The 27,547-nt window shown below is 45.4% G+C and overlaps 1 protein-coding gene across 1 annotated transcript in view; it reads left to right on the forward strand.

The window, feature by feature from the left end:
* The window catches only part of Plxnc1 (plexin C1), a 148,398-nt gene that overhangs the window by 22,291 nt on the left and 98,560 nt on the right, over positions 1-27,547 (forward strand). The window contains exons 2-4 of the mRNA XM_041673541.1: positions 623-763; positions 15,565-15,699; positions 19,972-20,072. Coding sequence (XP_041529475.1) covers positions 623-763; positions 15,565-15,699; positions 19,972-20,072 — 377 coding nt within the window. The remainder of the gene's footprint in view (positions 1-622; positions 764-15,564; positions 15,700-19,971; positions 20,073-27,547) is intronic.

Consider the following 27,547-nt stretch of genomic DNA (forward strand, 5'->3'; position numbering starts at 1 on the left):
TGCCTTCTGCCCTCTGGATTAGTCTTTAGGCTTCATGGTGCACTATCAGAATCCCTCCTCTCCGGAGGCCTACTGATAGTCTCCTGCTACCCAATAGGGTAGTCTGAGCCAGTCACAGAAGCGCATGCCTAGCTAAAAGGAGCTACATTATAGTTCATCTTAGAATGAACCCGGCGTCCAGTACGGCGTCTACCCCCGATTCAGAAATGGGTTCTCTCCTGGCAATAATGTAGAACTCTGCTATATAGATTAAACTGTCTCTCTCTCTCTCTCTCTCTCTCTCTCTCTCTCTCTCTCTCTCTCTCTCTCTCTCTCTCTCTCTGTGTGTGTGTGTGTGTGTGTGTTTGGGGGGTGTCAGGCATGTGGAGTGGATGGCCAGCTCAGTGCTGGCAACCAGTACGTGTGAATACGCAGTTCTGTGCGTCATTTTCCCTGGCTCGGGCCAGCATGGTGAGTTGGCAGAGGAAGCGGTGAAAGCTGTTCCCAAGAATCCCGATGAAGAGAATGTATCTAGGGTTCAGAAATGCAGACATCCTAAGAGCTCCTGAGTGGTATTTTAGCAGTATGAAGAGAAGTACTTAAGTTTAAAAAAGTTTTTCCCCCCTTGTTTATTTCTGTGCAGAAAGCTGATGACCGGCCCGAACAGGTCCAGCCAATTGCGTCGTCTACGTTGATCCACTCTGACCTGACGTCTGTTTACGGCACCATGGTGATGAACAGGACTGTCTTGTTCTTGGGGACTGGAGACGGCCAGTTACTTAAGGTTGGTTTCTCTGTGTTTCTTCAAATGTCTCCTTTTAAAAAGGTTCACTTGTTGCCTGTCTGTTTTTAATTTTCAATCCTGCTCCTGAGTTCTATGCGAGACCGTACCCCTAAGATTGCTTCGTTAATGCCATAGAGACCCCTGCCACGAAAAGACTTGGAGGAAATTTTAGGAATCTGTATGTAGTCTCTGTTCCCCCGCCGCCACCCTCAGCCTGCGATGAGGCACCAGCCGCCTGTACTCTGGGAATGAGCCACACAGGGGCCCTTTCCTTACTCTTAGCTGCTGAATGCGAGTCCCTGACTCACCTTCCTGAGACATTTAACCTTTGAGTTCTCACTCCTTTACACGGGAAATGTACAAAGCACCTGATTTCTCACAACTTCAAAGAGATGAGCGATTACAGGCTTGAAAAGAGGAAGAAGAAAAACAGGCACGCCCTCCCCCCTCCATCCCACTCACCACCCTCAGAGGGGGTTTGCTTTCTGCCCTTTGTGCCCACATATGCCAAGGAGAGAGGTTTGAAATTTGAAATTCTTTGAGACTCCCTGGACTTGCATCTCATAGGACCATTTCCCCCACCATATAGATGGTCCCTGGTCAAGTTGAGGATTTTTTTTTTTTTAATCACCTGGGGGAAGGGACAACGTGGAGGAGGAGAAAGCCAACAGACCCACCAAGGGACTCTTCTGAAATCATCCCGTGATCCTCTTGTCAGTGTCATTAGCAAGCCTGAACTGCATGTCTCCAGTGGCCTCCAGTGACAGTCATTGCTGGGAATCGTGTTGGTTCACCCTAGACGCGGCTTGACCTCTCTCGGCAGCCGATCAGTTGACACTCAGCGCAGATTCTTAATTGAATGCCGGTGGGTCTGGTTTGCCAGCTTCTGTCCCTCTTCGGCCAGCTGTGCCTTTAGGCGGATCATTTAGCCTCTCTTAGCCGCCATCTCTCCAGCTGTAAAATGAGATTATACTAGACAAACCAGGAAAAAAAATTATTTCCATCTCTGATAGCCAGGAACTCGGTCTTTGCACCCATAGCCTTCCTCCAACCAAGTTTGTATATGTCCCTCCTGTGTCTGCACTTCAATCATACCTTACCCCCAGCCTGTTTTGTTTTTTTTCTTTTTCTTTTTATTCTGTGATTTGCTGAGCTCTCTGTATTTGGCCCAAACCCCACCTTCTCTTTGATAGTGTCGCTAGAGGCATCTTGTTCTCCCTGTCTCCCGAGCTACTCACTATCAGCCTCATCGTTGACTTGTTACCAAGGTCATGCCTTGATACCTACCTAGCCTCTCTGGTTCACATTTGCCCTGCCAACTGGATTTTAAGCTTCTTGTAAAAGGGGCCATGAATCCCCCTCAGTCTGACATGGTGCCGAGTGCCGGGTAGGCATTTGATTGGCTCTGTTTCCTTTGGAGTAAACCCAGTAACATATGGGAGGGAATTTGTTTGTGTATACCTTCTTTTTAAATATACATCGATCATCTTTCCTGCCATGCTAGCTTCATTTCCCAGGGAAAGGAGAGGTAGATACACACCAATCATTGTACACTCACCCAGGGATGCCCGTGGACATTCTATAACCCAGTTAGGCCAGTGAGGCCCATTAGCCCCGCAGAAGAAATTTCTATCCATCCTTCCTGGGTCTCCTTTCCAATTATCTCTTCAGATTTGGGATGTTTTTGACAAGTGTTTTGACAAGAGCACTGTTTCCCCAAGCCGAGCCTACCAGCCTGTCACATGGAGGATTGGAGGTGAAGGAAGACTTGCCTATAAATAGCTCCCCATGGGATGGCCTGGCTTCCCTGTCCTGTGGGTTCAATTCAGCCATTCGTGTGTAGCTGTCCACTTCAGGCTTGCTGGGAGCCAGGGGTCGGGACCAAGTTGCAGCTTCATGCTGTTACTAATGGAGAGGCAGCTGAGACTTAGTCCCCCTGTCCTCAGGATATGGGGTACCACTTTAACACCCCCATCTCATTTTCAGGATTCAGTTAACAAGGATAGATTGGCATTTTGTTTTCATTTTGTGACTTAACACTTTCATGGTGTTTCCCACATGTGAAGTCCCTCTACCTCTGTCTCTAACTAATTCAGCTCTCACAACCCCATTTTACAGGCAGAAGCATGGAGGCCTAGAGTTGCTAAGTGACTGGCGAAAGATGCCAAAGAGCAGTGAAGGGATTTGAACTTGGGACAACTTCAAAGGCTAGAGTCATATCCCCCAGCTACAGGGACCTTGCAGCTCTTTCCTTGGGGGACTCTCAGAAAGTAGAGAGTGTGTTGGAGGGATCCCAGTCCTACTGGGGTTCCTGTGGTTGAGGGGACCTCTCACCTGACCCTGGTTTACTTCTTGAGGATCAACCCCCACCCTGCCCCGACTCTGTCTCCTGGAATAGTTCCCTCCCAAAGCAGGAGGTTGTAAGGGGTAAAAGCCCCACACATGACCCGTATGGGAGTTTCCTTTAGACTCCCTCTTGTACCCCATGTGCAGATTCTTGGCTGTAGCCATTGAAATTACTTGAGAGAACCCCCTGCCCCACAAAAAGACAGGTTTGGGCATAGATAACCCCTAGATTCCTCTATTCAGAAGCACCTCACTTCTGTCTTGTCACTCTTGTCTCCAGAACTGTTAGAGAAGATGAACACAGAGAGACAGACACATTCTCGGCTTCTGAGCCGTAATGTGGAAGTACTAATGAGTGCCACCCCCCCCCCAAAGAAACCAAAAAAAGAAAACAAAGCCCATCCTGCTGCAGACAGTGGGAGGAGAGGGAGAAGAAAGGGCTTGGATCTCCCACAGCCTGACTCATCAGTTTCGCAGTGATCAAGAGGCGAAGGCATTTTGACATGTGCCAGGCACCGTAGTATATGCCTGGCTGAGTGTGAGGCTGGCATCCGGCAGCCAGTTGCTGTTTTTGCCACTGCCAGCAAAGACCCGACTTCTTAAATCTCTGCAAACCTCATGGAGTTTTAATATAATTTGGTGCCATTTTAAACCTCATGCTATTTAAATGATTTCTTTTTTCCTGCTTGTGAAAGAACTGTAGTCTCACGTAGAGAGTTGCAGGGTTGGGGGGTTGGGACGGAAAGGAAGGCAAAGAAAAAAATGATCCTTAATTGCGTCATATAGAGACAACCGCTGTCAGCATTTTGGATTCTTTTTTTGCATAGTTGAGGTCAGCCCCTATCCAGTTCTGCATCCTTCTCTCCTTCAGCTAACGAGCAAAGAGGCTTCTATTAAGATGCTGCCGCAAACCCTTTGTAAACAGTATTTTTAAATAGCTCTATCATGTTCTGTTATGCGGGAACACAGTTTTGAACTTGTACCTAGATACTGGATCAATTTTTTTTTTTTTAAAAAAAAGTCTTTAGAGCTCCCCCACCTCAAACCGGCCCTGCCACTCCAGGAAGACGGCACTACTTCCAGAGGTAATATTTCAGCGACGAACCGTGAAAAACCTGGAGACTTTATGGTTCGTCAGTGTCTTTATTGCCCTCCTTCTGCCTTTGAAAAATTGTAGGGAAACTGGAGAAATGTGGAACTCGCAGGTCCTACCCTACCAATTTCTCAGCAGGTGTTTTGTGGTCACGCAGCAAGTCATGCCCACCCCGCCCCCATCGTTTCCCCATTCTGCATCCTCTCCAATTTTTTTTTTTTAAATGTTGTCAGCATCTCCACTGAAATTGGCGGAAAAGTGTGCCGACTCTGAACTCAGTGTTTGGAAATCCACATGGCATGTGTCACACGGGGTATGCCGTCATAGGAACACATGCCGTCGCGTTCCCCAACTGTGGAAGAGTCTGCCATGTGATTCGGATTCCTTTGGGCTGACTCTGGGCCTGTAGAATATTCTCCTTATCTCAAGGGCAGAGTGGAAGAGTTTGAACTTCTCCAGGCGGTACAATAAGTAATAAGGGGATATGCATGAAATTTATGAAATTTGAAATTGGTGACTTTCTGCCTGCCCATTAACCTTTCTTCCAAGCAAAAAAAGATAAGAAGGTAGAGGTAGCGGGTGAGAAATAATAATAGCCAGCATTTCTGAGCTCTGACTATGCACCTCCCTCCTGAATTGGCATCTGCATGGGTTAATTCACTTAATCCTTACGAGTCAATACCATGGCCATCCCCACTTCATCGGTGAGAAATCCTGGGGCTTTAGGGCGTTAGGTAGCCCATTCAAGGTGATTTAAATGGGGGAAAGATCGGTCCCTAGAGTTCAAGCTTTTATCCTCTAGCCATACTGCATTTACAGTTTAAACGTGATCTGTAGAGCTTGACAGAGTGCTTGGGATGAGCTATGAACTTTTCTGTCTGATATTGAGGTGTCTGGGCCGATCCCAAGACACCAGCGTTTGAGGTTTTCTGAGAAGGGGCTATGGTTTCTGTGTTTTCCAGTGTTTTCCTATTTGGGGACAACTGTTTCTGGCAGTTGAGGGATGAGCCCCCTCTTCTTAGGGCTGCCAGTGACCTCTGCACTCCCAGTAGAACTTGGCTTTTCCCCAGCAAGCATTCTGTGCTCATATTGTTTGAATGACTCCCCCCCCCCCCCCATAGGGGAACTCGGGTTTCCCAACTTCCTTGGTGCTGAGGTACAGGAAGCTGTGTCATTTTCTCTGCCCACATAAACGGCAAAAGGGTATTTCTCGTTTGCTGCACCAGAACTGGCGAGGCTGCCAGTACCGGCCATACTCTGTTCCTACAAATGACTCTTCATTTTTCTAGGCCACGGAGTCAAATCAAGTCAATTCCAGCATTCTGCTAGAAATTCCCCAAGAATCTTGCTGGACTTCTGGCTATTAAGGTTCTCAAGTGAACATAAGAGAAAGTTTTAAAAATGTAATATTTTACAGTACTCCCACAGAATGTAAAAATAGAAGAAGAAGAAGAAGAAAAAGACAAACCTGTGACAGGCCTGGAGCTGGTGGGGGGAGGGGAGGGCTGAGCAAAGGTAATGAACCAGATAGTAGAAACCACAGGAAGTGTCAAGCTTGAAATGGGCTCCGTGGTTGGCTGTTTAGAATGTCATAGGAAGCTTATTTCAAGTTCACTCCATTTCACACCTTAGGGCTCGTGAGTCTGGGGGCTCCCTGACTTGGAACGGTGACTCTCAAGTAATACTCAAGTCTGGAATTCAGAGTTCAGGCCGTGGACTTTGTACTTTCCTAACTACATATTGGGAACCAAGTAGACTGGAAACGAGAGAGAGAGAGAGAGACCGAGCATCTTCACGCGTTAGCAGTATCATTCCTAACTACAAAGGCCCACAACACAGCATTAGATAATTGCTTTGTGTGTGTAGGGTAGTTTCCTTCCCAGTGTTTCTCAAAAACTTTTTGATTGGAAGAATAAACAAGACAATTGGCTCATTTACCCTTCTACAGATAAGCTCAGTTCTTCTTCAGAGGAGGAGAAATAAGAAAAGTTTGGTTTAAGACATCTTAGCTTGTTGGACATGGCTTTTCAATCTCACAACAATCAGAAAGGAACAAAGAAATAGTGTTTTGCTTAGTTGCCCCCCCCCCTTCTCTTCTTCATCTTTACTGTGTGGCACGGAGCTGTCCTGTGACTGTGTGGTGTGGAAATCTCTGCTTGTTTGATTTTAGCAGCATGACTGGGATTTTTTTTTTTTTCGCATGAAACAAAAAATCCCAGGGCTAGTTAATAGCCTACCATGCGGCTTCAGGAAGATGTCAAGAGAAACAACATGTTGACATGAACTGAAATTCTCCATCAGGGAACATTTGTTTTCTACACAGGCCTTGGCTGGAAGAATGTGATGAGCTTTACAAAATCTTGAACGCCAAGAAAGTAGCATTTCATTTAATATTTTCCTGCAGCCTGTTCTATACCAGGCACTGTTCTGGTTACTTGGATACGAAGGTGATTCAAAAGAGCTGTGTACGTTAATCCTAGCACTTGGGAGGCAGAGGCAGGAGGATCTCTGTGAGTCAGAGGTCAGCGGGTATTCAGAGGGAGTTCCAGGATACCCAGGGTTGCATAGTGAGACACCTATCTCAAAACAGGAGCTACAGAAGTTAGCCAAAGAGAGAAGTCTGCTGAGTGTGTAGGGGGAGCAAAGGCAGAAATCAAGCAAGTTAATTACCCAAGGCTGAAGTCGTGTGATCCTGAGAAGAAGCCAAGAGGGATGGAGAAAAAAAGACAGTGGGCCCAGTGGAGAGGCAGGAGAGCCAGGAGAGCTCCTCAGAGGAGGTCAGGCTGGATGGTGAGGAAGATGTGAGAATATCCACAGAGGAGGCACAGAGTGACTTCATATTAGATCTATATTAAGGTCATATGCTGGAAGCAATAAATAAAAATCCGCATCATGCCCTAGCGGAGTGTTGCGTGAATTGGATAAGGTTTGTCTTATGCAAAAGAGACCCACCCATTTTGGGTCTCTGTGACTCACGGTTGCTTCCTGCGCGGCTCCTCTGAGCCTCTTCCTTTTCCAGAGGCACAAGGAGGAATGTCTCCCTTGCTCTGGTCTCTATGGTTTCTTCTCTCTGCATAGATATCCTCACGCACTCTGCAATTGGAAGTCTCTGAGGTCCCCCTGTACCCCTGGCCTGGCTGGGCTGGGAGATGTTGGGAGAAACCTGTGCTCATCGCTGAGAGAGAAGACTGAGGACGGCCCAAGCGGATGTCCCGGCCTCTTCCTATAGTGCATGTGGGATCTTTGGAAGAAAAATGAAAATATCCTGTTCTTTCTCTGTCCAGTGTGTGAAGGTTGTTGTTTGCATAATCTGGCCAAAAGAAGAGCAGGTTTTTTTTTTTTCAAAAATTATTACACTTTAAGTTTATTTATTTATTTATTTATTTTTATTTTTGAGACAGAATCTCACTGTATAGTCCTGGTTGGCCTAGGCTAGCCTCAAACTTTGAAGATCTGCCTCTCTAATGCTGGAATTAATGGTCTGTGCCACCATACCTAACCTTGTGTCTTTCTTTTTTTTTTTTTTTTGATTTTTATTGAGCTCTGCATTTTTCTCTGCTCCCCTCCCTGCCTCTCCCCTCCCCCTCTTCAGCCCTCTCCCAACATCCCCATGTTCCAATTTACTCAGGGATCTTCTCTTTTCTACTACCCATGTAGATTACATCTATGTATGTCTCTCTTAGGGTCCTCATTGTTGTCTAGGTTCTCTGGGATTGTGATTTGTGGTCTTGTTTTCTTTGCTTTATGCTTAAAAACCACTTATGAGTGAGTACATGTGATAATTGTCTTTCTGTGTCTGTGTTACCTCACTCAAAATGATGTTTTCCAGCTCCATCCATTTGCCTGCAAAATTCAATATGTTATTTTTTTCTGTTGTGTAGTACGCCATTGTATAAATATACCACATTTTCCTTATCCATTCTTCAGTTGAGGGGCATTTAGGTTGTTTCCAGGTTCTGGCTATGACAAACAATGCTGCTATGAACATAGTTGAGCACATGTCCTTGTGGCACAATTGAACACCCTTTAGATATATACCCAAAAGTGGTATTACTGGGTCTTGAGAAAGGTTGTTTCCTAATTTTCTGAGAAATCGCCACACTGACATCCGAAGGGGCTGTACCAGCTTGCATTCTCACCAGCAATGCAGAAGTGTTCCCTTTACCCCACAACCTCTCCAGCATAAGTTATCATCAATATTTTTGATTTTGGCCATTCTTACAGGTGTAAGATGGAATCTCAGAGTTGTTTTGATTTGCGTTTCTCTGATGACCAAGGATGTTGAACATTTCCTTAAGTGTCTTTCAACCATTTTAGATTCCTCTGTTGAGAGTTCTCTGTTTAGGTCTGTACTCCATTTTTTTAATTGAATTGTTTGTTTGTTTGTTTGTTTTTTTTTGATGACCAATTTCTTGAGTTCTTTGTATATTTTGGAGATCAGACTTCTGTCTGATGTGGGGTTAGTAAAGATTTTTTTCCCATTCTGTAGGCTGTTGTTTTGTCTTGTTGACCATGTCCTTTGCTTATAGAAGCTTTTCAGTTTCAGGAGGTCCCATTTATTAATTGTTTCTCTCAGTGTCTGTGCTGCTGGGGTTATATCTAGGAGGTGGTCTCCTGTGCCAATGCGTTCAAGTGTACTTCCCATTTTCTCTTTTATAAGGTTCATTATGGCTGGCTTTATGTTGAGGTCTTTATATCATGTCTTTATTCCTAACACATGGACATTGTTTAAAACCCTCAAGAACTGAGGGAGTATATAAACAATGGAAACCATTCGTTCATAACTTCCCATTCCAGATTCACCAGTGTAACCAATAAGAGAAGTTTCATGGGCAGTTTTCTAACAAGAGCTTACAGATACCTACAAGCAAAATGGGGCTAACCTTTCCTCTCCCACATTTTTGTTGAACATATAACACATTATACATATGTATGTTGAAACAGTTATATTTACATGAATATATGCTTACTATGACTTGTTAAAAACTATATGAACAACAAAAGCGCCCTCTAGTTATTTTGATGGCTGAAGAGTACTCTTGTTTTTATACTACTGTTTACATAACCCAATTTGGTTTTTTTTTTTTTGCACTATTGTTGTTTGTATAATTCCCTATTATTGATATTTAGGTGGTTTTAGGATTTTACTTCTAACAGGGCGCTACAATGGACATATGTTAACACACAGAGAGAGACTTCAGGGTCCAAGAACACATGCTTCATAATTTTCATGATTGATGCTAGGTTCTCTTCTAGATGGATCTGAATTCCACCATCCTGGACATGTGCCTGTTCACACCCAGCATGGATGGCGAGCAGGCCATGCCGAGGGGAGATTGTTTAGGAAACCCTGGCAAAGCATACCTGGCGACATTGTTGGTTTTTTTTTTTTTTTTTTTTTAGAAAGAAAGGCTTCCCTGCCCTAATTGGGAATGTTGAAGGATGCTGGTGCCTCATCTTCAAGGTGTCAAGGAAACAGCTTTGTGTCCCACCCCTCCTATCTACACCAGCTGTGTTGCGGGAGTCGATGGCACGAGACCCTGCCAAAGCTGCAGCGCGGCTCTCGACTCACCGAGCACAGATGAGTGGTGGAGTCTTTTCTAAATTATTTTATGTCTCTTCTTATTTTAAAGCAAATTGGAGACACTATGACACTTACCCCAATGTATTTCATTATGCCTCCCCGAAAAAATTATTATCATGTTCCCAACTGTGACTATAATGTCATTATCACAGTTCACAAAATTATCTGTAATTTCTTAGGATTATCTACTGAATGTGGCTGAAATTTCACAATTGATTAAAGATACACTTGAAATTATTTGGTTCAAATTGGTGTCTGGAGCACATTTGGTTGCCTCTTACCTAAAGCAGCCCCTCCGAGAGACACACACACATGCGCACACACATGCACACTGGCACACACGTGCACACACACATTGGCACACATTCACACACATACGTACATACACACATGCACACTGGCACACACATGTGCACACACACATTGGCACACATTCACACTTGGCACACTCACATACACATGCACACATTGGCACACATTCACACACACCTGCACACAGTAATCTTTCCCACTGTCTTACTGAAAAGCCAGGTTCTGGGTCCTACAGTGACTCCCGTTGTGGGTTTGCCTGTTTGCTTTGCTGTCACTTAGCTTACTCTGTGACTTCTTCCTCAGCTATGTGGATGTTAGCATGGAAGATTTGATTTGGCTCTGGTGGAGTGTTTAATATTGAGAAACTGACATGGGGCTTTCCCGAGGGAGGGATGTGCTTGATGGGATGTCTTCCTGAAGCAGGACCGAAGCAGCAACCGTTCCTGAGGCTTACGTGAGCATCTTTCTGTCTGCCTTTTTGTTGTGATCTAAGAAGCTTCCTCTCTTTACTTCTAAATCACCCTTTCCAGAACCACGGCAGCTGTTTAAATTCTGAGCTCAGTCACAGGGTCACTTATGAGTTGGTTATGAGTTAGGCCAGTTCTGACAAGTTGACCACTTATGGGCTCAGTGCCCCCCCCCGTTTGGTTCCAGCCACTTACCTCTTTTCTGTAGGGCAGCCTTGTTGAGGACTTTCTATGCCGACAGAAATATTTCACAACTGCACTTGCCGGTACAGCAGCACTACCTATGGGTGACTCCTGAGTCCTTGAAATATGGCCAGACAGAGGGTGAAATTGAAATTTCAGTTGAATTTAAACAGCGCTGTGTGGTCAGTGGCTACCACCTTGCAAAGCGCGGCTCTGGAGCCGCTTCCCCTGAGCCACAGTTCTTCCTCACTTCTCTGAGACCTCACTGCTGCTATTTGAATGGGGGATTTCTAAAGAGTAACGTTTAGTATATTTGGTTAGCGAGATTGACTTTGACTGAGCTGCCGCCGCCTTTGCTGAGTAATCTGGCGATTAGCTGCACCAAATCTACTGGGGACTCAGAAGCGGTACCAGGAGTTGATGGGTACAGGAAGCTGCTCCCTGTGCTCTGCTGATAAAGAACTAACAATGAAATGGCAATTGTCAAGGTGCCGTAGGGTATGCTGGGATAGGCATGTTACTGTTCAATAGATACGTGAACTTGGCTTTGTCCAAAATGAATCTTAGGTGTTGATTTTTTTTTTCTTTTCAATACACATACACCATATGACAAACATCCACGTTGGTTGAAAGGTGAGCATTGGGTCTATGAGATGGCGCAAGGGGTAAAGAGAGCTTGCTGCTAAATCTGGCAACCCGAGTTCAATGCCTGGGACCCACATAGTGGAAGAGCAGAGCCCGTCTCCTACAAGTTGTCCTTTGACCTCCATACTCACATACCCACACCCTCACCCTGCCCCGCAACACACAGAAAAATAGTTAAACGCTTTTGATAAAAGTGTGAATTTAGGTGATCTATCTGGATGTCTTCCCACTGGCAAGAGAGCTGATGCCATCACTTTTTACAGTACTGCACGGGGTGGGTAAACAGATGTGAGGATGGGTAGAACTTGGTCCCTGCCCAAAGGGAACTTGCAATCTAGCCATAGGTTATTATCCACTGGGTACCAATTACGTGTTAAGTATCTCATGATTCTTACTCGGTTCTTAACATAACCTACAAAGCAAGGCATTGTTAGTCCCAGTTTATAGATGAGGAAATGGTAGTCTGGGAAGCTAAATAAGGTATTGGTTCAAAGTGGTCCAGCTGCTTAATGGTAAAGCCAGGTCTAACCCAGGCCCCCATCCGCAGTCTCATCTGACTTTCTGCACACGTGGGCCCTACCTCATTGCCTGTCACACTTCTGTTCCAAGTCCTCATGGCTTCTTCTCTCCCTGCAGAGGGAAAGGCGGGATCTACACAGGCGGAAGAACCCATGCCCTCCCCTTTATCGCATTATTTCAATGACCACCCTTCTCCATCTTGCTCTGCTCACACCATACTGGTCTCTCCTACTCCAGGGACTCTGCACTGACTGGGCCTCTTTAAACAAAACACAGAAAATCCCCCAACAAACAAGTTTCGAGCTGGAGAGATGGTTCAGCAGTTAAGAGCACTGGCGGCTCTTCCAGAGGACCCGTGTTCAATGCCCAGCACCCACATGGTAGCTCACAACTGTTTGTAATTCTAGTCCCAAGGGATCCAGTGCCTGCTTCTGGCTTCTGTGAGCACAGGGAATACATATGGGGCCCAGCTATCCATGCAGACAAAAGACCCACACACGTAAAATAAATTAAAATAAAAGACGAGTTTCATCCAGAACCTGAATGACTCTTGTGGATTCTGAATCAGTGTCACTGTCCTTAAAAACCTACCATGAGCCTGTTTTCTCCTTCTCCACTTTAACTTATCTCACTCATTACTTTCAACTGAGTTGTTGATAAGTTATTTCTTTACATTTATTATCAAGAAAAATCTATACACAAATATTAAAAGACAAACGGCGGAACCTGAACTGAGTCACAAACTGATGCTTACACCCTCTGTCACTTGTTCTTTGCTTGGAAAGGGGTGCCTCTTCCTTGGTCACATCCATCCCCAAAGAAAACCCTTCCTCTTGGACCAAACGTTCCTCTCAATTGGCTAGTGGACCAGTGACGGAATTATCATAACATTTCCCCTTTTCTGTCTAATTAAGAAGGGTCTTAAATCTAGCATAGGAAAACTATATATAATAAGAATTATTACCAAGCATTGTCCAAAAGAAAGAAAAGGTAATAACCTTAACGAAAATGAAACTACATATAACTGGAACAATTATAAAGTGAGAAATACATTCTCTATGTCTAGTCCCTAAGTGATTGGCAAATTTATAGAGATTACCCCATTAGCTATCCTCTCCTGAAGAGTTAAAAGTTTATACCTAATATATGCCTTTTTGCCAAGATTCCAGAGAACTATAATTGTAACTGTCGAGTCTTCAACTCTATCGAAGACCTGAGAAGAAAATATCTGAGTAAGCAGGAAGTGCAAGCAAGCAACTTCCAAAAAGTGTGAGGAATGACAGAAACAGCTGGTTGCCTGGACAGTTACCCAAGGTTCCTCAGCAATGTTGGGACATCCACCTTTGACCTACATGCCTAGAATATCTCACAGCCTTTTTTCAGAAGCAGGAAAATTTGAACGACTACCCTGTTTTTGCAAAGTTCAACAGTTGCCTTTCTTTGTGTCCTGCTTGTTCAGTTTGGACAGTGTATTGTCAGCAGTCTAGGCAAGGGCAGTTTCTTGCCTTAATGGCTAGTTTATGCTTCAAAGAAAGCAGACTCCCTATGTAATTTCTTTGATGCCCATCATTCTCATTAGAAATAGGTCATGCTGCTAGGAGCAGACATGTCTCATGTCAAGGAAAGTCTAAGCTATTAAACATTTTAAATGCCATATTCTGTAGGTCTTTGAAGTAAGAATACCTATCTGAATATATCTCTGTATACCTAGAAAACCTAACACGAATACAAGTTTTATAGTTAGGGGTGACTATTAACCTGTATTTCTTTATTATCCTAAATAGCTTTTAAGGACTAAAATTTTACATTGCATAATTAAGTAAGCTGTATAGGTATGAGCTATATAGGTAATACCTTAAGCAAAAATAGAAACAGATGTACAGTATAAAGGACAATAACTTCAAATTCATAACAATATAAAACATATCTTAAACACTAGTAGAAGCATAACAGTGTTAACAAAAATAACCTTAAATTTGTATTAATATACAAAAATCAATACCAATGTAAATTATTTAAAACTAGTAGTAGCTTTTTTACTTTGAAAGTAGATTCGATAATCTACTTTTTAAAAATCATATCTATTCCCCCCTTTTTGACCATACCACAAAACACACACACACACATATACACACACATGATGACAAATATCTGTAACCCAGTGGAAAAACAAAATCCATCCATCCCATCTCTTGGGAATGTGTGGGTCTCGTGTTCTTAAAATTACTTCCTGATGTCTAGGGGGTGATGGCATCTCTAGGGGACCCTTGGAATCATCTTGAGCAGTTTGTAGTACAAAACTGAACTTTGGGTAGCGTTTATTGGCTTAGTAGTGTTATCACAATCTGGATAGAATTGTCCTTGCGGAACCCCATCATCCTTTAGAGACTTTAGAGATCACTGTCAGGAGTGTTTATTATTCACTGCAGAAAGCATAAACATACTAAGTGCCGTGTGCAGTACATCTTAGGGAGGTCAAAGGACCATGATCTATTAAACACATCTGGGTTATCCAGGCTTGAATCCTCTCAATTGACTAGCAGAGTGGTGACAGAAATCCTGTATCAGTATTGTATGAATATTAGTCCAGGTTTATTGAGGAGGCTGCCATCCATCCTCCACCCCCTCCCCCATGCGGTGTGCGTTTCATGAGGGAGCATTTCTTTCCCTCATCTACTCTGCCCCGTAGCCCATTGTGTTCACCGTCATTTTCCTAAACCCCAAGCCAGCATAGAGGCGATCCGTAAATGTTTGTTGTCTGAAGATGAATGACATTCAGGTGTCTTAATTGCCAAACTACAGAATACTGATTCACACCTGCATCTGTTTTATATGTAAACACATACACGCTTGTCTATCCCAGTGAACTTGTCGGGGTTACTTTAAAATGCATGACTCTGTGGAACTGTGGAAGAGCCACAGATTAACCCATGCAAATGTATGTTAAGCAGACAGTGCCTTGGCTTCAAGGTCACACGCTTGGTGTGATACTCAGGAAGCTGTTACTTGTGGTTTCTGGTCCAGCCAAGTCTGGTCAGAAACTATGGAAACAAGCTGCCACGTGTGAGAATACTGTCCCAGAACTGAAGAGTGGCTGTCAGTGAAGTTTTGGTGACTTTTGTCTCCTGCCCAAACAGGTACGCTGTACTTGGAATTGTCAGCCTTGTCAAAGATAGTCATGAAAGGATGGTTAAGGAATATATTCTCTCACCTAGTTATATATACACACATACAAATATACATATATACATACATATAATATATATTATACATATATATGAAGCAAGAAATACTACTTATTTAGACAATTTTATTTTATTTTTATTTTCAGTTGTTCAAGACTGACTTTTTCTGTCTAAACTGCCCTGGCTGTCCTGAAACTCTCTTTGTAGACCAGGCTAGCCTCAAAGTCACAGAGATCTGCCACCCCTGCCTCCTGAGTGTTGGGATTAAAGGTGTGGTGCCACCACCGCCCAGCTAATCAACTTGATGATTGGCTGTCTTTCCAGTGATGGGCTTTTCAGAGTAGGGGTGTGCTGGCCAGTGGTGCTTGAGTAGGGAAGGATGTGACTTCAGGGGTAAGCTGTGGCACTTCCTGTCCTGATATTCAGAATACTAAACAGAAATTATATTTCTTTCTGAAAATCAAAAGGTCGTGCTCGGGGAGAATTTGACTTCAAATTGTCCGGAGGTGATTTATGAAATCAAAGAAGAAACACCTGTGTTCTACAAGATCGTTCCTCACCCCGTGAAGGACATCTACATCTACCTAACCGCTGGGAAAGAGGTAGGCGAAGATGCTGCTTATTGCTTCTGACTTATGAGCAGGACATAGTTCACGTATGTCACTGTCCAGTGGCAAAGCTTTTACTTTGAGCCACCACGTTGAAATACCGCTGCAGGCTTTGAGGAAACCTACAGAGGGCCATGGACATGGAATTAAAATCCGTACGAACTGTCATCAGTAACTAAGCGAGAAATAATATCCATTTAGACAATTTTATTATTGGCTATATTTTCAGTGCCAGATTTTTCGGGGGGGGGAGGGCTGGGCTCACAAATGGGCTCATAATCAGCAAAGTAACTGAATTTACACATTTATTGTATGGGCACTGAATGGTTAGATGCATTTATGAGTTTGCCCAGTGGGACTGGCTTTGGAACTCGGGGTTAATATCCGGCCACAGTCTCATACACATTCATGAACCACGAAATCTTATGTCAAGCACCCCCTCTATACACACTCTCTTAATTTATCTGGATGTTTTAGTTTTTCTTGTTTCTGCTTACTGAAATAAAAACCATGCCCTTTCAACGTTTTCTCCATCTTTAATAAAAGGAAACACAATTTTAGATTGAGTTCTTAGAATATATGAGTCATCTTCCTTTGTATGGTCTTTCTATATATGCCCAGAGTTGTGTATGCATATACACATGGATGTAATAAATAATACTGATGGAATGTGTTAATAAAATTCCTACTCAGCTTACATATGAAAAGTCTAAGGCTTTTAACAGCTAAGTAGTTTCAGAAGATTGTATGTATGTATGTATATGTGTGTGTGTGTGTAATGTTTGTGTATATAGAAATGTTTGTATATATAAATTATATATATGTATGGATATACATGTAAACATATATGATGTGTATATGTATACATATGTGATGCATATATGCACTTATAATGTATACAAATACATAATGTGTGTTATCAATGATATACCTGTACATACATATATAATATGTATATGTGTGTCTGTGTGTATCTTAAAGGGGGCTAGAACTCAAAATTTGCTCTAATTCTGAAGCCCATGCAAAATGACACCAAATTCCAAACTTGTGAACGATGACTATCCTGGCCTGATAGCTTTGACCCATGACCAATTGAACACACTACGCATGAGGAAGGTGATTATGTAACGATGTCACAGGTGCCCTTCCCCTTCCCCCACTTCTCGTCTCTCTTCTCTTTCAGTCATTCTTCAGGAGGAGAGCAATGTCTGTCCTTCATGTGCTTTTTGTGTCAGGGTAGCGGCGACAGTATCAAGTACTCTTAAAAAGGCCACGCTGCTCTTTGCAGTTTGAAAAGCCGCTGATATCCAATGATCACGATAGGATGGTCCCATCTGAACCTCCCACCGCCTGCTCCACCTTCCACAGCCTTCTGTGCAGGCTCGCTCTGACATTGAAACACTCCTTATTATGTCTCTTCCCTGGGATCCCATATTTGAAAGACTTTTGTCCGTTCAACAAGCTGTGTTTATTAAGTAACCATTCTCATTCCCAGGCTTTATTTATCAAGGACATCTCAGAGTTGCCAGCCCGGGCACTGCATGTGCTGCCATGCAGAGCTGATAGGATTCCAACGCCCCAAAGCAAAGATACTGGAAGTCTGGTTTAATCTGTGCGTGTTTTTCCATTTTGCTTTTTGAAATATTGCAACTAGCTCATAAATTCCCATCAGTGCCCACAAAGACACTTGTGCAGAACCCCAAAACCCAGTGCTGCCGGCTAAAGACCTCTGTGAACAGACCAGTAGTTCACAGATTTTCACTTCCTAGAAAATAAAGACTTCCAATCCCGAATCACTTAAGCCTGAAGGCCTTCGAGACGGTTTTCAAGGGGGTGTCAAAACTTAACTGTCTCCATAGTCTTCACTTTAGCATTATTGCAAGAGGTTCTGTTACTTAGCCAACCATGGTAGAGCACCCTTGGAATCATAGTACTTAGGAGGCAGAGGCAGGAGGATTGCAAATTGCAAATTAAAGTTGGGCTAGATAGTGAGTTCTGTCTCCAAAAAAACAAACAAAAACCCTGCTAGTTGACTGTAGCTGTGCCATTATGATCGCCAGAGAAACCAAATGCGAAGAATTTCTTTTGTCACCCCTAAAAAGATATTATTAATTTTAAAAGCCATGAGGAATCTGTAGGATGGTATCAACATGTGCCCAATTAAACATAATCATATGCAGATATATATACTGACGAGAGATAGTGTGTTCATTAGAGAGCATGTCTAATGCAAATATTTATAGTATCTTATCTCTTACACAGTTATTACATTTGTGCTTCAATACGCTAAATGGTCATTCTTGAAGAATGTTCTAGATCAAAGACTCAGCAAAAAGGGTCTTAGGACCCGTTATTATTTATATCTCTACAGTGTCACGGTGCTGGGCACATTCGAAGGCTCACACAAACCTGTGCTAAGGCAACGTACTGACTCTTTCAGCCTAGGGGGTTCGTGTTTGCTGGACCATGGCACCGTTTTCTCCCATAATAGCAATAGCTGGGACTTAGGACACAAATTATTTAGTATGCTTCGCACTCTGCTTGTAATAACCCCGTAAAGTCGGCTCTGTACTGGTGCCGTTTTTACAGACGACAAAACAAGGTTAGAGAGATTATGTGGCACTTAATAAAATCCCTCAGAATTAAAAAGATGTTTTGTGAGCTACAAGGAAATAAATATCCACACTCCGGTTAATTCTGGCTCAGACTTGCAGTCTGCCGCCTGCATCTTGTCAGCAGCACCGGGGACTGGGAAGGAAGAGGGCACAGTGATCCTGCACGAATCAGCCTGGACCTGAAAGCTCCTCCTTGGAATATGCCCTCATTTTCACCACAAACTCCTTCTAGAACTCTCCTTTCCTCTATTTGTACTTCCCAGCATGCACAGCTTCCCAGGATAATGAGTTCCACAAGTTTTCTCACTACCCGCTGTGCAATTGTGCCTTCAGAAAATGTGCCAGGCGACACTTGGGCACTCCATGTTTGCCACCGCCTCTGCTTGCTGCCTGGATCTGCCCTGCACTGTTGACTGATGAGTGAGAAAGGCATTCTCTCTCTCTCTCTCTCTCTCTCTCTCTCTCTCTCTCTCTCTCAACAGGGAATGATTTTTATCCCCCCTCTATTTCTTTTTGTTTGTTTCTTTTTTTTTCCTTTTTTGTAGTCCTGGGAATCAAACCCAGCACCTTGAGCCTGCTAGACAAGGGCTCGACTATTAAGCTGCCCCTTTCAGCCCTGTCTCCTCCTGTTTCACACCCTGCAATGGGGGTGAGTCACTGAGCTGGGAGCCGAAGTGATGGAGATACCCTACTACACTTCATTTCTGCATCCCTTGCCAAACTCGCGCTGATCATTCTGGGGCAGAACCACTGCTCGTTTCCATAGCACCACTGACAATATTGACTGTCCCCGTGTGAAAGTCATGTGACCTGGCTCTGTGATCCCCATGGAAATAGTTATCCACAGAGCAGAAACGTGGCTATGGTAAGACTCACCCGAGAAGGCTCTTTATAATACAGTCTCCAAGGCTCCACCCCAAGAGTCTCAGCCACAGGGGAGTCTGGGAATACTGTTCTTCTGATACCTTCTGGGGGATCAATTCCACAAAGCCCTCAAGACATCAAAATCTGTGGATGCTCAGATCCTTAAGTTTTGCATATAGCCTATATACATTCCTCCCATATACATTAAATTATCTTTAGATTAGTTATGATGCCTATGATATAATAAAGTGGTGTTTGGTTTGGTTGCATTTTTGGTTTTTCGAGACAGGGTTTCTCTGTAGCTTTGGAGCCTGTCCTGGAACTAGCTCTTATAGACCAGGCTGGCCTCGAACTCACAGAGATCTGCCTGCCTCTGCCTCCCGAGTGCTGGGATTAAAGGTATGCACCGCCACCACTCAGTTAATAAAGTGTGAATACTATATAAATCATACCACTGCACTGTTCAGGGAATGAGAGGATGAAAATACACTGAGCAAATAGAGACACAGTATTTTTTTTTTCAGATGTTTTCGATCTGCTCTTGGTTGAATTTGTGGGTTCAGGAGCCACTGGGGTGAATGGGGATGGCCTTCTGTACTGTGGAAGGCTGGTTCTTAGACACTGCATCCTGTCCTAGAACTGGAGACCTGCCATTGGATGCCACAGTGGAGACATTCAGGGCTCAGGTTGATAACTCTACTCTTTGTGGTCCTTGGTGCCCTACCTCCCCACCCGACCCCAGTGTTGCTTGCGATTCCGTCTAAACTCATGTCCTCTTCATTTTCAGGTGAGGAGAATTCTTGTTGCAAACTGCAGTAAGCGCAACTCCTGCTCAGAGTGCCTAACAGCAGCAGACCCCCACTGCGGCTGGTGCCTCCCGCTACAAAGGTATTTCCTAAATCCTTTCTCACCCCGACTCTCCTTCTCTGGAAAGTGTGATGCAGCCAGAACACTTGTTGCCCCTCTTTAATGATCCGTTCCCGGGCTGTGGGGGAGCAGAGCTCTCCAGGACCAAAACACATGGCATAACTGTAACTCATTCTTCAAGATGTTTCTGTCAGTGCCATCAAGTCATTTGACCCAGGCCACGCGGGACCACCCAGGCTGCGGGCAGCGGGGGGGGGGGGGGGGGGGGGGGGGCAGGGATGTGGCTCGGGAAGGGAGGCTAGTGTGGGTGGATTTGCTTTTTACTTCCTACCAAGTTCACCAAGACTTCAGAGCGAGCCAAAAGGTTCTCCCTTAGAGAAGATAAAAGAAGAGGAATGTTTGAAAATTTTCAAATGAATCCTCATCATGCCATGGATTCTGCTCGCTCTGTGGAAGCCTTGTTATTGATGGCATTGTCTCCTCACGCGCCATATAGCCGTGGGCCTGATGTACAATCTCAGTCTCCAGGCAGAATCTGCCCAGCCTGGTCTTGAATTACGATGTACACGACCCAGCTAGGCTCAGGGGCGACTTGTAGCGGCTTCCTCTCCATGGCAGTTCTTAGCATCGCTGGGACCAGCCTGGTTGGATTCACTGTTGCCATGGTAACCCAGTACTCCAGCTCTTGCTATAGAAGCAAGGAGGAAAGAGCCTTCGCTGCTGCGGCTCAGGCAGGAATGGGGAGGGGGGAGCAAGCCACATAACAGTGGCTGTCAGATTGGTGCTTTCAGTTGTAAAAGGTGAAACAGATTAAAAAAAAAAACAGTGGAGCAGGTAGAGAGGGGCTGAGGGCAGAGCAAAGGGGCACCTGGGGGATGAAGGCGATAGAGAAGTGAATTAGGAAGCTAATGGGGGAACAGGAGGCATGAATGGAGAGGGGTGGCTATGGTGTTGGGGAGAGGCTCAGGAAACAGGCTAAAAATATGGAGATGGGATGAATTAAGAGTTCGTGGAGGAAGCCACAATCCGAGCTGCTGCAAGACGAGCAAGTGCCCCCCCTCCTCTGCCGCACCTCCTTGTGGGGCTCCTTCCCTGAGAGTTGCTGGCAGACAAAAGAAGCAGGGCCAAGGAAATTCTCATGAATAATTGTAATTGGTGGGAGCCCTTTCTTCTCGTCGCATGCCCGAGAGTAGACTTTCAGAAATTAACTGATCACAGCCAGGATTGTGTGGCTGCTGTAGGTTTTTTCAGATCCACTCCATTGGCGCAGCTTCTCTGGGTGTCTGCGGGGGGGGGGGGGGGGGGGGGGGGGGGGAGAGAGCTCCGGGCAGGAGCCTGTTCATGGGTGGTTGGTGACAGTGGCGGTAATTAAAAGCTGCATGGAGGTAGGGTCTGCTTGCTCAACAAGCGTGGGTCAGGAGTTGATGGGAGATGCCCGAGCCGGCAATAGAAATTTGGAGTTGGTTGTATTTTGATGGTACTTACAGAAGCCTTAAGGTCAGAGTAGGGAGGGAATGCTGGCTGAAAAGAGGAGATGTTCAAGAGCTGAGCCCTGGAGTGCTGGAGCCCTGGAGTGTCTTGATGTTTAGGGTCAAGGAGAAACAGAATTAGGAGAAAAACAATGAAGTATTGGAAAGGGGAGAGGAAGCTCTTAGGGGAGCATTCTGTTGCCAGGCAAGGAAAAGGAAGGGAGGGCAGTGTATCGTGCCGGCTCCTGCCAAGGAGGTCCAAGAGAGAATGGAGCCACTGGACTTAGCACATAGCAACCGGTGGTTGTGACAGAGGCCTGGGCTTGGAGTGGTGCAGAAGGACACTGAGCAGTGAGCAGGATGGGCTCCTCGGGGTGTTAGGAGGAATGGCAGAGGAGAGATGGAGCAGATTCTGGGGCGGAAAGTAGAGTCCAGAGTTTAGGGTTCTAAAACATTGTTTTTCATTATATTTTAATTGGAGTGGAGTGATGCGTGTTCCATAGCACGTGTGTAGAGGTCAGAGGACAGCTCGTGGGAGTTGGCGCTCTTCTTCTACCATATGGGTCTCGGGGACCGACCTCAGGTGGTTAAGTCTGGCAGGTGAAGGCACCTGCCAAGCCAACTCACTAGTCCAAGTTTTGGGTTTTAAAAGATGCATAAAATAATGCTGTCTGGGGCTGGAGAGAGGGCGGTTCAGTCAGTCTCTACAGTGCTTGCCATGAAAGCACTAGGGTCTGAGTTTTGATCTCTGGCACCTACCTAAAAAGTCAGCCATGCTAGAGTGTGCCTGTAACCCTAGTGTTGGAAGAGCAGAGGCAGGAGGATCCCTGCAAGTCCATTGGTCATATAGTCTAGCCAAATTGGTGAGCTCTAAGTTCAATGAGAGACCACACACACACACTCAAGCATGCACACACAGACACACACACACACAAATCAAGCATACACAGACACAGATACATACATACACAAGCAAGCATGCACACAGACACAGATACACACATGCGCACAAACAAGCATGCACACACAGATACAGATATACACACACACACATACACACACACACCACCCCACACCAGTGCTTTTCAGTGTTGTTGAGAAGATTCCAATAGAAAGGAAGAGAACAAGAGTTGTGTGCTGTCTTTCAGCAGACAACAGGACCTAATATGTCAGTGGGGAAGGCAGCCTCAGAGAAGGCTGGGAAGGAGGCTGCAGAGCCTGGACCCCAGAGCTGGTAGGGGTAGACGCATGCTCAGGGTCTGTTCATATCGCTCTGCACATCCTCCATGACCTCAGACCAGGAGAAGCAAGGTGCTGGGATGGGCCTGTGGAGAGGGAGCCCCAGAGGTTTGGAAAGAAGGAGAGTAAGAAGCACACAGGAGCTCAGGCAGACCTAAGAAAATAGAGTATGGGTGTTTGGCATTCTTGGGGACCACCTGGGGCTTATGATCTCGCCTTTGGAACAGAAGCATGATTTTGCTTCACTCAAGTCTAGTCTAGCTCCGGGGCTGTCATTGTAAAGTTCAGTTTAGCCAGAGTGTGGGGACAAGTACAGAAAGGGTGACCGGTACCAGTGCCACGCTAGACATCGCTGTGTGTCATGAGGGATTCCTGTGTGTGAAGGAGGAAGACAGGGACACAGGTATGGGTAAGAGACATGAGAGGGTGGTAAGATCCACGCTCTGGACCTGTCCATTGGAGAAGTGGAAAGAGAGTACTGGCCAGATTGTGTGTGGCTTAGAGTTGAGGTGACAGAGATGTGGAGTTACTGGGCATGATAAGTTCTGTAGGATGGTTATAGCATGAAGGTTGAGATGGAGAACAAGATTATTGGGCAAAGAACAGTCAGGGACCTATGGTGGTCACCGGAGTATTAGATGAGCCAGCCATCTGTCTGTCAATCTTAGGCCCACTGTTAAAGAGAGAGGGATGAAGTAGGCAAGAAATAAAGGGCGAGGGTGGACGCTGTAGGTGGCTCCGTGAGGAGGGGTCAAAGATGGTGTCTGTGGATAACATGAGCCTCAACTCTGGGAGGTGGTCAGAAAGAGAACCATGCTGAAGAGGCAGTTAGGCCCAGGTAGACCACCTATGCTTGGTGAGAGGAAGCAGCCAGCCCTTTAGAGGGACGTGGGGAAGCTATGGTCCCCAGGGGAGAACAGTAAGCCAGGCGAAAGGGGTTGATGGAGAACTGGGTGAGGACCCTAGGCCATCCTTAGTGGTTAGCTGTCAGGACTCTTTTCTGTTTTCCCTGCTTCTTCCCTTGCTCTCTCACCCAATAGGAACAATCCTTTAAGACTGCACCAGGTGGTGTCCCCCAGATTAGTTGGCTCTAATGGCTCGCCCTCCTCCAACTCAGCCAGATCCCCTCCTGCAGAGAAGGCACCCTGTGATCTGCAGCTCCAACCTCTCACGTGCTGCTTTCTCCATGGTCACCTTAGCCTTACTGATTGTCTTTCTGATTTGAGAACATTCTAGTAGTGTTCCTGCCTACCCAGGGTCTGCACCTGAACTTCTGATTTCTGCATCTTAGCGTACTCTCCCCCATGTTAGTTTTTTCTTTGTTGTCTGGTCCTAGAATAAATGCCAATTTCTACCCGACTACCCAGTTTCATCAGATAACCGCCCCCCCTACTGTTGACCGAGGTTTCTGTCCTGCCCAGTTCCCGCAGTTGTTAAGGCCCCCCAAAAATCACACAGAGGTCTACATTAATTATAAACTGATTGGCCTAGCATCTCGGGCTTCTTATTAACTCCTATAACTTAACATTAGCCCATAACTCTTGTCTATGTTAGCCACGTGACTTGGTACCTTTTGCAGTGAGGCAGTCACATCTTGCTTGCTCTGTGTCTGGGTGACGACTGCAGACTGGAACTTCCATCTTCCCAGAATTCTCGTTGTCCCACCTCTACTTCCTGCCTGGTTGCCCCACCTCTACTTCCTGCCTGGCTACTGGCCAATCAGCGTTTTATTAAAATAGGGTATAGACCATTGTCCCACCACCCCCTACTTCTGATTACATTACTGTTTTGGGTTCTTTGTGGCCCATCACTGTATCTTTATCCCTCAGTCTCTCCTTTTACGCTGTCATACATAGTGTGTTCCAAAAGCATATTAAGTGAGTGAGGTAAGTTGAGTGACTGGCAGGCAGTACCCATGGCTGTATGTATCAGCAAACATTCTGGGGTCATGGTCGAAGGCCCTTCATAGCTACCTCACCTCACCTCACCTCACCTCACTTGGTTCCCAGCTGGCTTGGTTCTGGCCTAGGATAAAATGAAGCTATGCCTCAGATCTGTGACTCATGTTGAGCTCTCAGTACCATTCAAAATTAGGGATGCTAAAGGGGATGTTTTTGTATGATGGCGGAGCATCCCACTGTGTTTATTTTAAATGTCACAGATTTATTTAGAAAAATAATTCTTTTCGGTGTTGAGAAGGTTGAACTTTCTTGAATACATGTCTAGAAAGTGGATTTGGGAAGGGAGGGGGGGGGCAAGAAAATGATCTTAATCCCGCTTTGATTTGGTGTTAAGAATAGGCACCCAGGATAAGCAGATAAAAACCAAGTAAACAATGAGGTCTAGGAAGTCTAGTATTTTATTGTGGGAACCTCAAATTCAACCTGTGCTACGTTTGTGTGTGTGGGCAGAAAGGGAATTTTTTTTTTCAGGCTGCATATCTTGGGGTTGGAAGCGGTTTCTCAGCTTCTCCCATATTGCAAACCACAGCGCATGTGTTCAGTTATGGATTTCCATAAACCTGGCAATCCTGAACCAATGAGCCGACGGGGTTCCAAAAGTTCATTTGCAAGTTTGTTTGGCTCAGCGAGTGCATTTGCTCGTAGAAACCATGTCACAAGTTGGGGATGGATTCCCAAGCCAGCCCACAAAATTCAGTTTCTCTAATTTCAACGAATATTTGTTGAACTCCTACCAAGAGCCCAGTGTGGGAAGTGAGATGGCTAGCTGCTGGTGAGGAAAGCCAGACGCCATTCCTGGCTCTAAGGGACTTACGTGCAAGGTAAGAGGCAAGCATGCTAGAGGCCAGTGTTCGCTCATTCAGTCATACATCTGCTGGTGAATGTTTATGGAGTGCCCACATGTTCTAAGCCCCATATTCTATCAGGAGACACGGTGGTTTCCGAATGGTGTTTACAGTCTAACCGTAGATATAGAGGTCAGTTTATTTTTGAGTGTTCTGCTTCAATAACACCACCTACTGAGCAACTACCCATTTCGTAGTGGCCTAAAGAACAGGTATTTAGTTCCATTTATTTTTCTCACTCATGGTTCCACTGGTCTGGTCTGGGGAAGAGCAAGAGGTCTGTATCATGCTGCAGATGAGACTCTGGTCTGTTCCACATGTCTTTTGTCGGGTACCTACTCTTGTAAGTCAGACAGCAGATGCACAAGACCCCAAGCTAAGTTACATTATACACTCAAAGCCTCTGCTCTCAACATATTTACTGATGTTCCGTTGCTAAGCCAAGCTCCGCAGTCAAGCCTAGCATCAGTAGGATAGGGAAATATACTATTTTACTCTATCTAGTTGGACGTGTTATCAAATGGCATGGCAAAGGGCACTATGGATGAGTAATTTTTGGTACAGGAGGGCTCGGGGCCTTGGGAACATGAATCTAAACTCTCCAGAAGTAAAGGAAATGAATGAAATAGAGTGTGATAAGGATATGCATAGAAGACATAGGATTTCATAGAGACCCATAAAGCGCGTCTAACTCAAGTGTTAAAGGTTGGGCAAAGTTTCACAAGGAAGAGATAACTTCAGCCAAACCTGAAGCATAGGCAGATAACAGCAGGGGAGACTGGCTGAGGGAACAGACCAGCAAAGAGTATAATGAGTTCCTGTTCTGAAGGTGAGTGTGGACGAGCAATGGGGTAGCAGGGGAGTGGTGGGAGATGAGGGGACATGGCCAGCGGGGCAGAAGAGAGAAGACCTCATAAGTTGTGTTCAGGAAGTTGTATTTTGGTTGAAGGGTCGTGAGGAGCCACTGCTCAGCTTCCATCAGGAGAGTGAGCAACCGAGTACAATTTGAAGCAAAATGAACTTGAGACATGGCTGGGACCCGGTGGATGGGACAGCAGGCAGCTGTAGAAACTGGGACTAGGTTAGTGTGATAGTGGGAAGAAGTGGGTAGGTTCCAGAGTTTGAGAGCTATTTGGAACTGAGCGCTGACAGGACTTGGTGATTAATTGAATTCCCCCTAGAGAGAGGCATGCTAAAAATAGGGCCCTAAAATGAAATATAAAAGATCGAGGTGGCCACCGTTTTTCTGGAAGACGTATTCTTTCTCCCTTGACCCAACACCTCACAAAGGGAAGAGCTGACACCCAAACAAGATAGATTCTTCCTGTGCCCCAGGCACTGGGTAGGTACAAGATTGGAGGTCAAAGGAGGCATCAGGTCAGAGGGTGAAGGACTTCTGAGAAGATACGCAACGGGGGTGAGTTCTAAGTCTTTTACCCACAATACAGGGAATCTTCTGTTGAGGTTATGGGGGAGTGTGTGCAGACTTGGGGGACAGACAGAGCTGTCCTTTCATGAGCAGAAGGGGAGGTCTGCTTGAAATAAGCAGCATTGACTTCCATACTGGCACCCTGAATGGTATAGCAGCGGCAGAATAAATAAAGCCTTGCACGGAACGGGGTCTGGGCTTCGGTGTGGATAACTTGCATATTCTTCTCTATGTCAAAGCAGGGTTGATGGTAGTGTACCCACCTTGGGGGCTGCTGACAGAGTTCAGCCAGGTAATATCCATGAACCTGAAGGGCGGGGCCTGGCTCCCAGGAAGTGCTGGGGTACTGTGAGCATTAGTGGAAGCCGAGGAGGAACCCCCAGGATTGCCCTCAGCTTCCGAGGGGAAGGAAGTCGGAAACTGGGCCTGGAGGCATGGGTGGATTTAAACCAAGGGCAGATGGGGGTAGGAGGCTTCTCGTGCCAGAAAAGCAGCTCAGCTGAGGCCTGTTCAGGGAGTGGCAGGTTGGATTTTTGTCTCTAGGACACTGACT

Source organism: Microtus oregoni, unplaced genomic scaffold (genome assembly GCF_018167655.1).
Source record: "Microtus oregoni isolate MIOR12 unplaced genomic scaffold, Mior012 000001F_ref0000356, whole genome shotgun sequence".
Taxonomy (NCBI): domain Eukaryota; kingdom Metazoa; phylum Chordata; class Mammalia; order Rodentia; family Cricetidae; genus Microtus; species Microtus oregoni.